The 19,873-nt window shown below is 41.7% G+C and overlaps 1 protein-coding gene across 1 annotated transcript; it reads left to right on the top strand.

Annotated features, from left to right (window-relative positions):
* The first annotated feature begins 1,923 nt into the window (after positions 1-1,923).
* On the top strand, positions 1,924-3,777 carry LOC144299636 (transmembrane protein 229A-like). Its single transcript, XM_077875023.1, has one exon. It carries the CDS (start codon positions 2,013-2,015, stop codon positions 2,814-2,816), a length of 804 nt encoding a protein of 267 aa, XP_077731149.1. The 5' UTR covers positions 1,924-2,012; the 3' UTR covers positions 2,817-3,777.
* The last annotated feature ends 16,096 nt before the right edge of the window (positions 3,778-19,873 follow it).

Raw genomic sequence — 19,873 nt, 5'->3', positions numbered from 1 at the left:
TTATTATACATTCCCTAATTTTAAAAAATTAGCGTGTTTAGAACATGCATGTACTATACATGCATAAATTTTATACATGTCTTATTATACCAATATAATTCATAAGACATGTATGGTACACAAAATTGAAATTTTGTTAAGTGTGGAGGCTAAAAATACAGAAATAGAAGATACCAATTTTTGTGTTTAATCCAAAAGATTTTCCTACATTCCCTGAGATGAACTAGTGTGAACTATCAAATTAGACCTTTCAAGGTTTTCCTTGCATCTTTAAGAAAGTTTATAATAGGGCAGCTCCGGTGGCTCAGCAGTTTAGTGCCGCCTTCAGCCCAGGGCCTGATCCTGGAGACCTGGGATCGAGTCCCACGTCAGGCTCCCTGCATGGAGCCTGCTTCTCCCTCTGCCTGTGTCTCTGCCCCTCTGTCTGTCTCTCATGAATAAATAAAATCTTAAAAAAAAAGCGCAGCCCCCAACACACCAAAGTTCTAGATTCTCTCATTCTACCTTAAATAGATTAATTAATTAATTAATTAATTAAAAAATCTCACTCTCAGTCTTCATCTCTGGGATGATCTAGTTCTGCAAGGAGAAAAAGCAGCACTGGGGTGTAAGAGGCAGAGACACAGACAGAGGAGAAGCAGGCTCCATGCAGGGAGCCCGACGCAGGACTCGATCCCGGGACCCCCGGATCATGCCCTGGGCTGAAGGCAGACGCCAAACCGCTGAGCCACCCAGGGATCCCTCAAGGGTGCTATTCTTGACAAGAGCCTCCGCGGCAGCCAGAGCAACGTCCAACCCAACTGGCCTCAGATCATTTCATAATTCGGGGGTGGGAGGTGGGGGGTAGGGAGCTTTGAATCTCTGTCTTGGCCCCTGGCAGACTAACCTAGGAAAACAGTCTTGTCGGGGAGAGAGAGTGAAAAAGTGAACCAGGGGACATTTCGGATGCTGGGGTGCGGCACGGAGTCTCGTGTTTATTCTTCGTGCCTGGGACACGGCCGGCTTTGAATCAGAACATTAAATACACAGCACCGCAGCCTGGGCGCGGCCCGGCCTCTGGCGTGTGGCGCGAGGCCCTCCGCCTCGCCAGCGGGCCCGGCCCTGGTTCCGCGCTCCCGGGAGTGCCGGGCCCCCGCGCAGCCGGCGCAGCTCGGGTCACCCCTGGTGGGGGTTTCTCCGCTCCTGCCTCCCCCGCCGACGCCGTCCCAGGAGGAGGGCGGAGAGGCGCGGCCGGGCTTCCTCGCCGGGACCCCGCGGGCCTCTGCGCGGAGGGCGGAGCGGGAGGGGGGCCCGGCGAAGGCGGGAGAGGGCGAGCCGGAGGGGAGCACGGGGAGGCCGGGAAGGGCGTCACTGCTCGCTTTCGGCTTCAGGAGCCGGCGGCAGAGGCGGCGGGGCGGAGCGGCGGCGGCGACGGGGTTCGCAGCGGTCCTCGCCTCCACTCCTCCGTGGGCCGCGCGGAGGGAGCGCGGGCGCGGCCGGCTGCACCCACCCGGGCCGGAGGGCAGGGCGCGGGGGGGGGGGGCTGCGCGGGGGGGCTCCGCGGGCTGGGCGGCCGCGCGTCTCCCGGACACTAGGGCTCCGGCTGCACCCACCCGGCCGGAGGGCAGGGCGCGTGGGGGGGGTGGCGCTGCGCGGGGGCTCCGCGGGCTGGGCGGCCGCGCGTCTCCCGGACTCTAGGGCTCAGGCTGCACCCACCCAGGCCGGAGGGCAGGGCGCGGGGTGGGGGGGGCTGCGCGGGGGCTCCGCGGGCTGGGCGGCCGCGCGTCTCCCGGACTCTAGGGCTCCGGCTGCCATCGGGCCGCGGCCGGGACAGAGCTCCCTGCGCTCCCCCGGGGGCGTCGGCGGCGCGGCCCCGCAGCTCCACGCACGCGGCGATGCGGGCGCGGAGGGGCCGGCGGGCGGGGGCGCGAGGCTGCAGCCAGCCGCCCGGAGCCGCTGTCCACTGCTGAAGCGCCGGCCGCCGGCGCCGCGCTGCCCGCCTGGAGCGACTCTGCTAGTACGGGACGCACGGGATGCCCGGGACGCCTCGCTCGCAGCCCGGACCTCCGCAGGCTGGGGTTCTCCTCGCCCGCCGCCGCCTGCTGCACTCGCTCACCCGCTTCGCCCCGGAGAAGGTCTGCCTGCCGGCCGCGCTGCCCCAGCGCCTTCGTCTTCAGTTCTCCGGCCTCCCCGGCGGCCCGCGTGGCGCTGCAGACCCCGGCGGCCAGGCGCTGCGGCTCGGCCTGCGCGGCGGACCGGGCGCGGCGGTGCGGGGCCGCTGCGCTGGGGCTGCGGGACTGCAGGACGTGCTGGCGCTCTCCCGCGGCCCAGTGCTCCCGAAGCGCTTCCTGCGCCTGCGGCACCGGGGCCGCCCGAGCAGCGGCCCCAGCCTTGGCCGCGCGCGCCCCCGCCGCTCCGGGCGCAGGTGGCCGGCGACGACCGCCGAGGCACCGGGGGCGTCGGGGAGCCCGGCTCTGGGGCTGCCGGACCCGCTCCGCTTTCTCTTCTTCGGAACGCACGGCTTTTGGGATGAGATCCTCTTCACTTTCTTGGGCAGGCAGACGGGCCGACCAGCGGCCACACGTCGCTCTGGTCCTCCTTTCTGTACGGCAGCTGCAGCTTCGTGGTGGAGAAACTCTACTTCCACCTGCACTGGAGCCGCGGCTGGAGCACCTGGAAGCGGTGCCCGTCTACGTGACCTTCCTCTACGCGTGGGAGCTGTGCCGGGGCCTGGGCCTCCGCTCGTGCGGCGCTTGCTCCTGGGACTATTCTCACTACCCACTCAATTTCATGGGCCTCATCACCCTGATGTATTTACCTGGTTGGATATTCCTTAGTGTGTACCAGGACCTACTTGGTGTTGTGCCGGGTTCAGTACATACCAACTATCTAAAAGAAAAAAAAAAAAAAAAGTCATTCGAGTCCCGCGAACCAATTCGATTTATTTTTACACGTTTAAAACGGAGTGGTTATTTTAGCCTTTTAATTTTTATACGGTTTCCTAAGCTCTTCTAATATGTTTTATTCGACTTTTCGGTTTTTCTGACACTTTGGAACCTATGCATAATACAACATTTTGAAATTTTACTCGAAACATAACTCAAAGTACTTGTCAATATTTAAAATCCCTTACAAGCCCAAACAGCAAAACCATGATACCTTAACATCAGAAGCTGTAGTATATTCACTTATTTGGGCATGGGTGGGTGATAACTACTAGGTTTTTGTTGTTGTTGTTGTTGTTGTTGTTGTTTAAGAATGAAGTTATTCAAATCAGAAATTAATGATCTACAAGATTTGGTGAAATTTTCTAATTCAGTGATTTTTTTTACTTTCTTTTTAATCCAATTTCATTTTAATTCCCTGCCCTATTTACCAATCACTGCTGAAACTCAGTGTCTTTTATTCCTAGAATGACAGTTAATAACTCTTAAAGTGCCTCCCTCTAGCGCGCAAGTGGAAAGAAACTGACAAATGTGAAAACACATCCTATGGATCGATTTTTAAATAAATCTTTTCTAGCAACTCAGGTGACACTGTGTTAAGATTTTTGATCTTCATCCTGGAGATGATTGTTTTTCCAATGTGGATTAGCCTTAAACGCCAAGTGTGTTGACATTGATCAGATGCTGTGTTATCTATAGTTGTAAACTTTTGTTCTAAAATGTTCACCTTATATGCCCAAAGGCCAAGCAAAATTTTATCACCCACAATAGTATTCTAACCCTAAGGACTCTTTCTACACGGAGCTTCAAGAACAGAAACAGTTCCTTGGAATAAAATGAACCTGAATGTTCATTATCCTCGCATTAGACCTAATTGCTTACCGTGAATACAGATAGGCGTTTTCAGAGTATTTCTGCCACTGCTCACTTGTAGTCGTCTTTCTTTTTCCTTCTGGACCCACAGAGTTCTTGGGCCAAACCTGATGTGCTAATGTGCAGTATAAATCAATGATAGCTTTTTGGTGACTCATTATTGTCTGGAAGCTCCAAAGTTAAATGAGATGATAAAAACCGCTTTAAGAAATCATGTCTAGGGATCCCTGGGTGGCGCAGCGGTTTAGCGCCTGCCTTTGGCCCAGGGCGCGATCCTGGAGACCCTGGATCGAATCCCACGTCGGGCTCCCTGCAAGGAGCCTGCTTCTCCCTCTGCCTATGTCTCTGCCTCTCTCTCTCTCTCTCTCTGTGACTATCATAAATAAATAAATAAAAAAAAAAAGAAATCATGTCTAATCAATAATAATGTACTTTAAGGTTGTTTGTTGTTTTATTATATTTAGAAAAGATGTAGAATTGAGTATAGCTCAGCCAAGGATGACTAACACTTTAACAGTTTTCGTTATGAAAATTATGAGGAAAACTTACAGTTTGTACAAATGAATTGTTTCCGCTTCAAATTATTAGCTTGTCTATGCTATGAAAGGGGACTTCTTTCTGGTTTCAAAAAATATTTGCTATGGCAGTAAAAACAAATATGTATTTAGATGATTGTTGGGAATAATTTTGAGAATGTTATTTTAATTCACTATCTGAGGTTGTGAGCTAAATTATAAATAATGCAATATAATCAACCCCACCTGTGGAATGGATCGTGTCAAACTGATTATTTTAGCTAGTCAAAGCTGAGTAGCAAACCAAATGTTTGCAGAAAGTTAAAGTGTCACTTTATGAAACTTGGTCATAGGTAAAGGATTTCTGAAAACACTGGCCAGAGAAAAGTAGAAGTATAGACACTAAAGTTAGTCAGATGCTAAGCAAATATTTGTAATATGAATGTGACCCATTGCACAGGAATCTGAGTTAGGTGTGGCACCACACCACACATTCCTGTGAATGCTTAACCAAATCCTTGACTTCTAGGATACTTGCTAAATGTACATGTTTGCACTTACATCCTTCATATACGGCTCCTCATCCCTGCTTACCTGCTTACCAGCGTTCCTAGGTTCAGAAATCTGTCAGGAAGTAGGAAAGCCTGCTACTTTTTGTTTGTTTGTTTTTGCTTTTAATGTTAATCCTATTTTAAAGAAAAAACCAAGTTTTCCATCCATTCAGTTCATTCAAGAAATAATTATTGTGCACCCATTATTTGTAAGGCATTTGCCTAAATTCTGCAGATACAGCAATGACCCAACACAAACAAAATCTGTCCTTATGAAGCTCAGGTATTAGTGTTTTGGAAGTTATACTTAACTCGGAAAGCTACTGTTTTAGTACTAGGCAGTGAGAGGCAGTTGCTAGGAGGGTCCTCATCAGGCTGGATATTCATCAGAATAAACATTAATCCATCATCTCTAAAACAAAAGTCCATTAACAGCCCCTCTTCTAGTTCTACAAAGACTTCATCTGTATGTATTCCGGAAGTGATTATCCTATCTATGAACTCGCACCTTGCTCTAAGACTTCTTGTTATGTGTTTACTCAATTTCTTAATTGACATTTTGCTATAACTGAAACTTGAAAGAAAAAACATGGCAAGAATCATCAGATCAATCAATTTTGTTAACTCATTAGCAGTTCAGACATAGAAGTGACAAGCCAATATAATAGTTAATATTTAAGGAACACCACCTGCCAAAAATGAGCCTCTATTACATACATAAAATCTGAAGTGAATATATGTATATATCCACGTATATGTTTTAAATGAGTAACATTTATACATCTTAAGTAGATGTATATAATCTTAATATATATCCATATACAAAATAATGCATATAAAATATGATCTATATCTCTTTTTTTTAAATAAATTTTTATTTATTTATGATAGTCACACACACACAGAGAGAGAGAGAGAGAGAGAGAGGCAGAGACACAGGCAGAGGGAGAAGCAGGCTCCATGCACCGGGAGCCCGACGTGGGATTCGATCCCGGGTCTCCAGGATTGCGCCCTGGGCCAAAGGCAGGCGCCAAACCGCTGCGCCACCCAGGGATCCCTGATCTATATCTCTTAATTGTAGATATATATACATATGTATACAGATACATACAGACACAAACCCACAGATTTTACTTAAACCTCTAGCAACCCTCCTTTTACAACCAAGACAATGAAACTGAAGCCGGAAGAGGTTAAGTAACTGCTCAAGTCATACAGCTATTGAATATTTAGACCTGAATCCAAGTACTCTGTACTCCAGGGTCTGTTTTTTTTTTTTTTTTTCAGGGTCTGTTTTTAACAGCAACACTGTCATGCCTCTGTCTACTGACTGCAATGATTTTGGATCTTCTACGGATTTCGCCTTGCAGTTTGTATTGCTCTTCCCTTTCACTATCACAAATGCAAGTGTAGATGTCTAAAAACCAGGCACTAGTAACAAAAACGCTCTATTCCATGGGAAATAACGATTTATTAATACCAGGATACATAACTGAAAATCAGCCTAGTACTAATTCCTCAGGTAATAGTCTTATATTTAAGCAGAGCTCTGAAGTGGAGTTCTTCATTTGAAGTCAGGCAATCTTGATCGAAGAATAATACACCAAGAGGCATGATACCTTATATCACAAGCTAGGAAAAATACATAATTATTGCTACATATTTAACATAGCATTTGGAAGGATCATCATTGTGAGAGCTAAATGCTCCAAAAGTTAAAATTAAATTTTTTGCACCAACATTTATTCTGAGTTGGATTAAATACCTTAAAGTCTAAGGAGTCCTGAACAGAAAACATGGAAGAAAAGTAACAAGTATGATTTTTGCTCCATGAAGTTTCAACAACACTGAAATTTTCTTCTAAAGGTGCTTTAAATTTTAAATCAATTCTATCTGGGCACTGTATCTACAGAGAAATATGATCTTTCAAGTTTCTCATGTTAACAAGGACATTTTTAGGTTCTGCAAAGACTCCAAAAGGTTGATAATCTATATCAATATTTCAGACATTTCGGTGTACCTAACTTTGAATATTTTATCAATATTTGACATTTCATGTTTCGACTCAGCAAAACACAACTTAGAAAAGTATGACCTGTCCTTTGTTATTTAAAAAATGTTTCTAATTGGTTAATCCTATCCTTTTGAAAAACTAATTTTCCCATACTGTTTTGAAATAGACTCCATTGACATAATGGACCTGGTTCTATTTAAGAGGGCTGGTGAAGAATTTTGGTAGACTGTTTTGGTTCTTTTTCCACTTCCATAATACAGTTAAAAATCAATATACTTGGAAAGGAAGTTATAGTCATGCTACAGACTTAGAGTGATAAATAAATCATTGTATTGTAATATCTGAAAGCATTTTAATAAAATCATTTTTTGTTTATATTAAAAGGCATTAAAAACACTTTACATTTTAAATTAATTTTAAATATACTATCTCCAATATGTTTTCCAACATTGTTTAATGGAACTAAGCTCCTTTACTGAGGGGAAATAAAAGAAACACTCTTTCCCTCCCTCCATCAAACACATGCTTCAGTTTATGCTGAAGAGAAAGATGGCTGTAAAAGATGATGTTGTGTTGCCAGGTTTTTTTTTTTCTTTCTATTCTTAGACTTGGTACCAGAGGAACCAACAAAAGCAGCAATTGTTTGTGCGGACTTCTATTCACTAGAATTTGCCTCATTCTGATTTTTAACATTGAGGTATGAAACCATCACAGAGGCAGTGGCTTCTAGACACTAGCAACCCAATTGTAAATTAAACTGGGATGAGTGTACCGAATTTTTCCCTAGAGACTTTTTCTCTTAATATAAAGAGAACATAAATTTAGAGACTTTCCCCCTTAATTCTTAAATTCTCTTTGCAGAAATGGTCTTTCTTTCTCTTTTCCCTTAGAGGGAAAAGAGAAAGAAAGAAAGGGTGGGAGTGAGGGACTGGTCTTTGACATACAGAAAGACTTGATTTTCATCTTTTAATGATTCCATTAGAATCCAAACGTCACATGGACCAACTTTCCCATTTGGAAAAAATGAATTTTTACCATGGTTAAGGAGAGTCCAGGTTTGAAAGAAAGCTGGTTAAACTGGTTAACAACCAGTTCCATCCCAGGCAGGAATTATTGACATGACATCTCTGACAGATGGTTTCTCAACTCAGCTTGGACTATTCAAGGCAGTATTAATTATGTTTTTCATGCAAAGACTGAATGAAGGGAAAGCTATCAACAGCTCAGCTGATAAAACCCACTCTCTGTCAGTGAAGGAAAAGGCTTTTCAAGGCTTTCAGGAGCTAACATATCTTGTGTGTTGCACATTGCTAATGTATTGCTTAATACATTGCTTGTGTATTGGAATGAAACGTTTTATAAGACACTCTTTTCTTGTCATTAAAAATCAGTGTTTCATTCTTTTATCATGATACGTATGGTCTTACATCTTTCCAAATGATGCCTTCATTCACTGAGTCTAAGCAGCAAGGCTTTGAGAACTTTGAGAGTAATTGACATTACTTCAGAGAAAGAGGAAAAAAGAAACATTGGCTGTAGATAGAGGAGTTGAAGGTTAAATGGTAGGGACCCTGCTTGGGTTGCTGGAGTCTCAATGTGGCTGGACCCAGGAAAAGCTTTTGGTTGCTTCTCAGGGCTACCTACAGAATGTCAACTGGGGGACTTTCCTGATAGTTTCCTCTGGCAGGCCTAAACAGCTGCATTAAGAAAGGAATTGAGAGGCCACAGGTGTCACAGAAGCAAGTAGCTAGCCAGGAAGGATGAAAGATGCCAATCGGAAAAAGAGAATTATATATTAAAGGGAAAGCTAGCTCCACTTTTGATGGGATTCCAACAGACATTTAGGTTATATCTGAGATACTTTATTAACGTATTATTAAGATCCATGATGAAAATAAGACTTGTTTCACAGGATCTCAGATTCAGAACTTTAAATATTTGAAAGGTAGTTGTTGTTGGAGAAAAATGGTATTGAGAAGAATATGCAGAAAGTTTACATCATCTCATTTTGATTACCCACTAACTTTTAGATACTAAAGCAAAATTAAATATGCTGTTGTACATTTCTGAGGGAGAACTATTTTAGTCTTAACCTTTTATTAGAAACAATGAATGGACAGGAAGATAAAATAAATAAGAAAATTTCCTGGAGTACATCAGAGCAAGTACTCAGATCCTAAGTACTCAAAAGCAAATATTTAACAAAATTTATCATTGTTCTTACTTGTAATGAGGATATTTTCAACAAACAAAACAGAAACAAAAGAATAATAAAGGCATTAATAGGAGATATAATGAAAAGGATAGTATTCAGTAGCTTTAGAGAGCCCATGGATTATCTTTCTATGTAAAATAATTCAGATTATGAATGCTTTTCTAAGTCTTTATATCATGTAAGATTTGAATTAAAAGAAAATGTTGAGTTCATGAAATGCTGTACACCCTTATTTTGGTGAGGTATCAAAATGTGTACTTTATTATGTTAACATTTATTCAGCAAATTTTCTGAGGTTTTTTTTTTTTTTTTTTGCATGTGTAATGATGTGATTGGACATACTCTAAAAGTTTTAATAATGTGCTTTTAAAGTCTCTACAAATGTACAAGTAAACAGTCCACAACTTACTAAAACCTAAAATTATGGTATTTCAGGGGCACCCGGCTGGCTTAGTTGGTAGAGCATGTGACTCTTGATCTGGGGTTGTAAGTTCGAGCCCCACATTGGGTGTAGAGATTAATTTTTAAAAAAATTAAATCTTAGGGAAATAAAAATAAATAAAACCATGGAGTTTCAGAATTTGAGGAGAGAACTAAAGGTCATCTAATTTAACTTCCAGACAGTAGAATAATTCTTTCTAGATCCTCTTTTACAGGTGTCATCCACTCTCTTCTTGATCACATCCAATGAGATTATGATACTTACTCAGCTCTCGCAAGCCAAGAGAGCTGAGTCAGTATCATTTCTTTGTTCTATTGTTTTAGTTGCTAGAAAGTTCTTAGTAGTAAGGGATATCTATAATTTTCACACATTTTCCAAGTTTTCACCCATCAAAAGAGGACCAAAGGTTTGAAGAAAGTTTCCAAGTGTGTCTTAATTGTTTTACTCCAGGTGAAATATCCAAGATCTTTCAGCAATAGATAATAAAGTGTACAATTAGAAAATTATTATCTACTTCAATCAGGGCACTTTATTTCTGCAAATGGGAACAACATTAAGCACTATTACCTTCTTTAGCAGCTCTGACCACTTGATTGTTTCTTTTCTTTTTTTTTTTTAAGGAGATTTATTTATTTGAGAGAGGGAGCAAGCTTGGGGGTAGGGGAGGGGCAGAGGGAGAGGAAGAGAGAGTCCTAAGCAGACTCTGCACTGAGCATGGAGCCAGGCTTGTGATCTCAAGATTCTGAGATCACCACCTGAACTGAAACCAAGAGTCTGACTGATGTTCAACTGACTGTGCACCCCAGGTTCCCCCCCACTTCAATTGTTTCAATTGAACTTTTATTTCTCCAAACACTCCAAGTCTCTTGTAAACTGCTGTTAAGCCCGTGATCACTTTGTGTATATGCACATTCGTATAAAAATAATTGGCATGGATCTGTTCTATTCCCATACTCCATGAATTGGCTTGAAGTGAATGATAGAGAAATGAAGGCAAGTTGAGTGAAGAACAGAGAATCGACCATTGAATTCACTCTTCATTTCCTTCATTCCTCTGATTTTCCTACTCTCATTTTGAGAATGAGCATTTGTCATTCTTTATGTTTTCTCCACAGTTAGGAAAGAACCTAGCACAGAGCCGTACTCAAATTTTGTTGCTGATGATGAACTTATCTGAGCTTTCATGTCAGACAATTCAATAGTGGAAGCAGGAATTAGGAATGTGCCACATGGCCACATGGCCACACAGGACATTAATTTATGGAACATACACGAGACTCACCACGTGCCTAGAATTATGTGGAATTTGCTTAGTCTCTCCTCTCCTTCCCTCATCTGTTCAGCAACTTCTTTTGTCAGGTGCAGAACTCTATAAGAGATTTTAGCTACATTATAGATTAAAATTTGTAAGCTATTTATAGAACCTAAATACCCTTTGAAATGTTATTTTGGAAATATGAATTTTAAAAAACCGACGTGCAAATGAACTAGTTGGTGGTATAAGTATTACTACATGTCACTTCCCTAAAGACTGTCTTGCTCAGTTTGCAGCTTACTGATACCTGTCTTGATTTTTGTTGGTTTTTTTGCTGATGACTTTCTGGATTTGGGCAATTTTTGAATAAAAAAGAAAAACAAAATTCAAAATTAGTTATATTTAGAAAATTGCTGCTAGTGACAGGTGGTAAATATTTATGTTTATTATCTATGTATCTGATCACTTCTTGGTATATTTCCAACTCCAAATATTATTGACAGATTGTATTAGTCAGGATTCTTCAGAGAAACAGAACCAATAGGAGATATATATGTATAGGTAGACAGATATTGTGATAGATAGATACAGAGATAGATAGAGATATACAAAGAGAGAGGCTTATTATAAGGAATTGGCTCACACAATTATGGAAGCTGACAAGTCCTGAGACCTGTGGGGTGAGTCTACAAGCTGGAGACCCAGGAGGGCCAATGGTGCAAGTTCTAGTCTGAGCCCAAAGACCTAAGAACCATGAGAAACAATAGTGCACCTTCAATTCAAGACTGGCAGGCTCAAGACAGGAAGAGCTGATGCTTCAATTGGAGTCTGAAGGCAAGAAAATACCAATATCCCAGCTAGAAGGCAATAAGGCAGGAAGAATTTCCTTTTATTCAGAGATGGTCAGTCTTTTTGTTCTATTCAGGACTTCAGCGATTGCATGAGGCCCACCCACATTAGGAAGGACAATCTGTTTTACCTCATCTATTGATTTAAATATTAAACTCGGGGCACTTGGGTGGCTCAGTCACTGAGCATCTGCTCAGATCATGATCCCGGGATCCTGGAATCGAGTTCTGCATCAGGCTCCCTGCAGGGGGGAGCTTCTCCCTCTGTGTATGTCTTTGTCTCTCTGTGAGTCTCTCAGGAATAAAATGAAATCTTTAAATATATATGTTTATATACTATATGTCAGCCAGAAATATCTTCACTGAAATATTCAGAACATTTGATGAAATATTCAGGCATCCTTGGCTCCATCCAGTTAAGACATAAAATTTACCATCATACAGAGCAAAGCATTTGAACCAAAGGATTAAAAATGAGCATAAGGAAAATTGAGGAGGGTTTATTCACTCACCTGTTCAACAAATATTTAAATAAATATTATGTGTTAAAAGCCAAAGGAGACATAGATAATTCTTCTTCTCATGGAGCAAAGATACAGATTTTTTTTTTTTTTTTAAGATACAGATTTTAAAACAAAATTTTATGTCAGAGAAAGGTGCTATTGGAGGAGAAATAACAGACCGCCACCTAGACTGAAGAACATGGTGGCAAAATTCTACAAAGAGGGTCCAGGATGCTAAAGGTCCTGGCAAGAGTATCAGACACTGAGTAACTCAAAGCCCATGGAGTGTAGATTAAGAGAGAGTAGTATAGAAGGGTGAGTGAGCAGGTCCTGCAGCCTTCCTGGCACATTAGAGTAGGAGAACCATTTCCTAAGGGTGTTGACAAGTTACTTAGAGAGTTCAAACAGACAAAAGACTGATCCTCTTTGCATTTTTGAAAGGAAACTGAGAGAGGACAAGATGAGAAATAGAAAAAGCCAGCTACGGGGCTATTATACAAAAAAGTGAGAGGGGCACCTGGGTGGCTCAGTGGTTGAGCATCTGCCTTCGGCTCAGGTTGTGATCCCGGGGTCCCTGGATCAAGTCCCACATCGGGTTCGATGCAGGGAGCCTGTTTCCCCCTCTGCCTGTGTCTCTGCCTCTCTCTGTATGTTTCTCATGAATGAATGAATGAATGAATGAATGAATGAATGAATCTTTAAAAAAAGTGAGAGATGGATGCTGGGCTGGGCCAGGATTGATGGTGGAAATGGACTAGCATATTACATCTGAGAGACACGTAAGAGACCCAGCAGACAGTGTGTGTTGATTAGATGCAAGGAGAAGGAGAGAAGCAGATGCAGTTGGCTGAGAAGTGACTGTAGACTCAGAGCCTTGAGGACCTCCCAGAGCAAGTGATAAGAGGAAGTCTGCAAGAGATGCAGGGATAAATGGTCAGATAAGCAGGTGGTCCAGAGAATGTGGTTTGGCAGACAACAGAAGAGAGAAGGAGGATGTGTTCAGTATCATTAAATTCAACTTGAAATGAAAGCAAATTAAGAACAGAATCAATGACCATTGTATTCCAAGATATTCAGGAAGAGGAAGCGTAGGCAAGGATCTGAGATGTGAAACTGAAATATACTGAGGGTTGCAACTTGGGAAAATGATGATGGTGGCATATGTGACTGGTCTGAAAAGTGGCTGTGGGGGCACCTGGGTGGCTCTGTCCGCTAAGCCTCTGGCTCCTGGTTTCGGCTCAAGTCATGATCTCCTGGGAGGGGAGGGTGGGGAGATTGAGCCCCATGTGGAGCATCACAGAGGACTCTCTGCTGAGTGGAAGTCTGTCCCACTCCCCTGTCCTCTGCCCCTTCTCCCTCCCCCCACCCTATCCACATGTCTTTCTCTCTCTCTCAAATAAATAAATCTTTAAAAAAATGTAAAAGCAGAGGGAAAGGACTGGCCTGTAGGCAAAGAGAGGTAAAGGGTCAAGGGAGAATTTTTTATCTTCTAAATCGGGAGATTTGTTCATATATAAATGTTGCTGGGAAGGAGCCAGTATAGAGCTTGAAGGTACAAAAGGAAGGAGATATTAGATCTGTGGTTAAAGTAGGTTTAAGAATAATTGATAACTATGAGTGATGAGAGCTCACTATTTGTTTTCTAAGCATGACATGTATCAGTTTAATTCCCACAGCAACCTCCTCATAGGTACTATAATTATCTCCATTTTTACACATGCTGTTATTGGCACATGGGGTAGTTAACCACCTTGCCTAAGGCCACGAGAGGTAGAGCCAGGACTTGGGCCCAGGCAGTCTGGATCCCAAGCTGCATTCTCTGAACACCTACATAGTCAAATGGAGGAAAAACGTAAAGGGGCAGATAGAAAGGGAAGAAGAACCTGGGATTGGCTCTACACTGAATGTCCATGCTGCCCATATACAATCTAATAAACAAGCCAGAGAATGCATCTGAAACCAGTTCTACTCAAAGAGAATTCAGATGCTTATCTGTTGACTAACTTTTGTATTTTGGAATCAATTATAGATTTGTTTATTCAGTAAAGACTTTTTGAGCACCTACTATGTAATAGGCACTGAAAATGCCCTGGGATTACAAAATGAGCAAATCTAGGAATGCCTGGGTGACTCGGTCAGTTAAACATCTCCCTCTGGTTCAGACATGATCTCTGGGTCCTGGGATCAAGCCCTGAGTCCATGGAGTCTGTGTCTCCCTCTCCCTCTGAACCTCCCCCCTTTCTTGTGCTCTTCCTTGCTCTCTCTCAAATGAATGGATAGAAAAAATCTTTTAAAAAATATGAGCAAGTCTAACATGGACCCTACCCTTGATACCCTAACTTATTGTATTACTCAGCTCAGGCTGCAGACTGGTGCTGTGAGCAGCAGAAACTTATTTTCTCTGTTCTGGAGGCTGGAAGTCCAGGATCAAGGTCCAGCAGGATGGTATCTTCCCGGCTTGCTGATGGCTGTCTTCTCACTTGTCCTCATATGGCAGAGAGAGAGCGAGGTCTCTGGTGTCTCTTCCTATAAGGACTAATCCTATCAAGATCAGAGTCTTACCCTTATGATCACATTTAAACATTACCTCCATAAAGGCCCTGTCTCCAGATATAGTGACATTGGGGGTTAGGGCTTCAACATATTCATTAGGGAGGGGAGGAGGGGAGATAAAATTCAGTTCATAGTATATATTCTTTCTTAATTCCCCCAATGACCCTGTATGGTGGTGGTGGTTGTTATTTTTTTATTATCATTATTAATTTACAGTTCACAGATGAAGTGATTGAAACCTATCTGCCAGACAGCTAGTAAGGGACAGGAATGAGACTCCATTTCAGCATTCTTTTTAGGCAATACATCAGTCTCTTAGAAAGTCCAGGGTGGTATTATTAGTCAAGAGGGAAAGACTATAAAAAAGAAGGAGCATCCTGTTAGTCTTAACCCTCTATAGTTATATAAACCAATCATCATTGGTTTTTATTCTCTCTAGAGATAAATTCTATTTTGTCCATGCCTAATTTTAACCTTTCTTAGTAATTATTCACAGATTTCTAAGTGAGCCCCTCCCCATTTTTATTTTATTTTTTCTCCAGAGTCTATTTGTTACCCAGAAAATTAGCTCTCTGGAAACATCGGATCACAGACACTATGTCTCCAGGACTTTCTGCAAGCTAACACAGAGGTTTAAAGGGCAACTACACTCAGAGTCAATTCGCTTCAATTTCATACAATATATCTTGAGATTAGTGTTTAATATAGTTGCCCAGTGTTATATTTCTGATGTATTATAACTTTTACTGGGTAATCACATTTCCATTAAGTTTATAGGGTATTTATTTCCATTTCAGAAGCATGAATTCCTAATATTATTTCTAGATGATCTATAAATAACTGTAGATATGCTTGCCAGTGTGTTGCTTTGCCTTTGATGGTATAAAATGGAAAACATAAATAACAAAGTATTTCGTTTTCTTACCCAAAGGAAAGAATATCTTTTTTAAATCCATAAAACTGTATATTACTTTGGAAGCTGTATGCAAATCAGACAATTTAGACGCAATATCAGAAGGAAAGGTGGTCTCCTAGGAAACTCTTGGCAGTTTAAATGTTTGGTAGGTTCCTTCTTCAATTAAAGCAGAGTACAGTAAAGGGACATATCTCTTGAGTCACCCCATGTATTAGAAGTCATCAGCCTTCCCAAAACACTAGAGGTAGTCTGAGTGAAAACTTGTTGTTGGAGCAACTGGGTGAAATCCTGGAGCATAAATAAATTCCAGATTTTAACTTCACCACACAAATCACATTTTGGGGGATAATATGTTTAATTTCATGGTAAGAAATTCTGTCGAGGGTCAACTTGCTGTCCCCAAATAGTTGAAGTATGTCAATGGAAACTTCTCAAAAATGGTAAAGGTCAGTGAATGGCCTTTCTACAAAAATACTTTTCCAATACTAGACTTCCTTGAATAGGCTCATTCACTAAATCAGATAAATGTTAATAAATAATTTGATAGTCAACTTTACACCAGGATGAACCAATAGAACACTTGTTTTGTTTTGTGCTTTGGCCTTTTATAAAACACAGTTGGGAAAGGGTTGCCCTAAATGGATCAACTAACATTCAGCCTATGCCATGACTCACTCTGATCTTCTTACTGTTGGTAACTCTACAACAAAAGCACTCCTTTTGCCCAGGATTTAAATGTATTAAAAAAGTTTCTCAAAATTTAAGAGTAGTTGAGATTCCTCCTTTTTACATACCTTACATGCAGCCAGGAACCCAGAATCTCCTCTGATATATCATTTATGTTAATTTCTTTCCATTCCTTCAGCCTCCAGAGCAAACAGAAATCAACTACAATCTCATACATTACCTCCCTCACCCAAATTTCTGTACAGTTCAGTTTAAACTAATCTTAGAGGACAGTATCAGGGGCTACATCTTCTACTGTATACCTAATACCTGTAGTTGACTTTTAGCAAAGCAACATCATCCATCATATTAAACAGTTTATTTTTTATGTTATTGCTTTATATTAATATATAGATGCATTTCAGTTTTATCTTCATGTAGAGCCATGAATATAAGGTTTCATCCCCATTTCTGTTTATTCATTATTTAATATCCCTGATAATTTTTTCTCCCTCAAGGACATTTCTGTAAGTTTCTTTCATGTAAGTACCAGAAACATACTTTCTGCAATTTCCAGTTTTCATATACTGTTTTGTAGAAGAGCTTGGTACTTCAAATTGTGGCATTTTTTAAGGTTTTTATTTATTTATTCATAAGAAACATACAGAGAGAGAGACAGAGACATAGGCAAAGGGAGAAATAGGCTCCCTGCAGGGAGCTTGATGTGGGACTCCATCCCTGGACCCTGGGATCACAACCTGAGCCAAAGGCAGATATATGCTCAAACACTGAGCCACCCAGGTGCCCCAAAACAACAGAATTTAAAGACTGGTGCTGGCAAGTTCCAGGACTTGGGGTCAGCAAATAAGCAGAAGCCACACTTCCAAGCAAGGTACACTGTCTGCTTCTCATCCTCTGTTATCACCCCTCAGGTTGCCACAGGCCAAGTTTTGGAGTGTACATTTTTAGTAGAAGTAAGACAGCCCTCTTAATTGCAGCTTGCAAGAAAGCACTAGGTCCAGAACTATGTTAAGGACACTTTCCCAGGAGGGCACAGATGTTCTGGGTGAAGCTCAGGTCTAATAGTTATGAATCCTTCAGTGGATTCATATTTTTTTATTCCAGAAAGTGTGTGTATGATCTGACTCTGAGCCTATGTACAGACGTACATGGGAGATCTAACAAGGGAAAGTCCTGTTACCTGACCTATTTCCACATTGTCTAAACCAAAAGTGAAAAATCCATTTAGCCATGGGCTATAGAAATACAAATAAGAAAGAAAGATTTACAAGTAGAATATCTCTGACTTGATTTATGATTGTATAAAACAGTATGTTTTTCTACTTGTTTTTCTTGTTATCTGAGAGTTGAAAGCTATCCACTTTAAAACAAATACAGCATCATAGAAACATAACTTATTACATTACCTAATAAATGACAAATGTAAACATAATACTTATAAATATATATTAATAACTCTCTTGTATTAGTCTGGGGCTTCTTTTGATTACCTTGCATAGTATATTAAGTGATTCATACAGTTGAACTCTTTTACATGTTTTAGAAGACGAACATATCTTAAAGTAATATGCTTAACGTTTTCAAACAGAAATTTGCAAGTCTTTCATCTTTTAAAGTGCTCTTGCTTTCTTTTTTGAATGTATTTATCATTCAGTGGCCCATAAGAAATGGTTACATTAGCACATTATAGTAGCATGTTGTTATAAATTTGTTGAGTATGGATATGGTTTAACTTAAGGAATATTAATTTGGAATAAAAATGATTTATGTATTTTTATCATTCAAATATTAATGTAGTCTAAGAGCAAGATACTTTAATACACAGAGTTACTATTGAAAGATATGTATTTAGTGTCAGCATACCTATTCAGTCCCTGTTTTTGTGGATTGTTCCCTTGAACTTCCTCTATTACAGAATTCCCCTTAGTACTTCTTGCACAGCTGGCTTCGTGGTCACATATTCTTTCAGTTTCTGCCTATCTTGGAAGCTCTTTATCTCTCCTATTCTGAATGAGAGCCTTGCTGGATACAGTATTCTTGGCTGCATGTTCTTCTCATTTAGGACCCTGAATATATCCTGCAAGCCCTTTCTGGCCTGCCAGGACCCTTGGAGGGGTCTACTGTTATGCTAATACTTTTCCCCATAAAATTTAAAGGTTACTTTTCTCTTGCTGCTTTAAGGAAATTCTCTTTATCTATTAAATTTACAAGTTTCACTATTAAATGTCCAGGTGTAGAGCGGTTTTTATTGATATTGGGGTTGGATCTATCTATTTCCTGGATCTGAATGCATGTTTCCCTCCCCAATTTAGGGAAGTTTTCAGCTATGATTTGTTCAAATACATATTCTGGACCTCTGTCCCTTTTGGTACCCTCGGTAACACCAGATAAACGTAGATTTTTCTTTCTGAGGCTGTTATTTTTTCCCTTACCCTATCCTCATGACCTTTTAGTCATTTTCTCTTTTTTCCCAGTTACCCTCCTTGCCGTCAACTTGTGCTCTATGTCACTCACTGTTCTTGTACCTCGTTAACCCTCATCGTTAGGACCTCTAGTTTGGATTGCGTCTCATTTAATTGATTTTTAATTTTGGCCTGATTAGATCTAAATTTGTTGTGCCCAAGATCGCGAATCTGAGAAACCACTGAGGAGCCAACACTGATGCAAACACATGAGGGTTTATTTACAAGCTCGAGCTTGGGTCCAGGAATACCCGACACAGCAGAGCAGGGACTTGGACCCCGAGGTGGGTTTCAGATTAGTTTTTATAGGCTGGTCTAGGGGATCTTCAGAAGGGCTGGAGGAATTTCTCAAGTTCTGTTTACATTTTGATATGGGACTTTCAAGGGCATTGAGCTCTGTTCTTATTCTAATAGGGGCTTCCTGCCCTTGTCTTGGGCTCTGTTCTCTTTCTAATAGGGGCTTTCTAGGACGTTAAACTGTAAGCTGTTTTCTTCCTGTAACTGAAGTAAGGTAAAGTTCAGCTCTTATTCACAGGGGCCTGGGATGGCTGCACTTGTGATAACGCTGAACTCAAAGTGGAATGGCCTTAATTTTCTCAGCCTCCACATTTCCCCCTCTCAGAGGAGCCTAAGGAAGGACCCAATCATGGGTCCAGGTTGCTCTCAGAGTGAGCCGGGGGGAATGATTAAACCAGGATTCTAACCAACCTTGTTCCTATTCTCGCTCCCATTTACATTCCAGGGAAGAAGCAACATCTTACGTTTAAGGCAGCACATAGCCATCCCCACTCCACCCTTTGTTGTAAGAAGACTAAGTCTAATCCCCTTCTATTTTGAAAGACAACCTCAGACTAGGGAGTCTTGGAGGTGGGAAATAAGTGAGAATGGCACAGTCTTAGCTTTAGGGGATTGTCCTTGTCCGGTTGGCTTTTCCATTCTGGAACAAAGTCCTTGAGAACGGCGTGTGGGTCAGCTGGCCGGACGTGGGTGTAGTGGACCCAGGGAGTAATCCCTTCGACCTTGAGAGCAGTGAGAGTGGTCAGGATCACAATGTAAGGTCCCTTCCAGCGAGGTTGAAGTGTCCGGTGTTGGTATCTCTGCACATACACCCAGTC

The sequence above is a fragment of the Canis aureus genome, chromosome 27 (genome assembly GCF_053574225.1).
Source record: "Canis aureus isolate CA01 chromosome 27, VMU_Caureus_v.1.0, whole genome shotgun sequence".
Lineage (NCBI taxonomy): Eukaryota > Metazoa > Chordata > Mammalia > Carnivora > Canidae > Canis > Canis aureus.
Note: the sequence above shows the minus strand (reverse complement) of the source record. Positions and strands in the feature narration are given on the sequence as shown.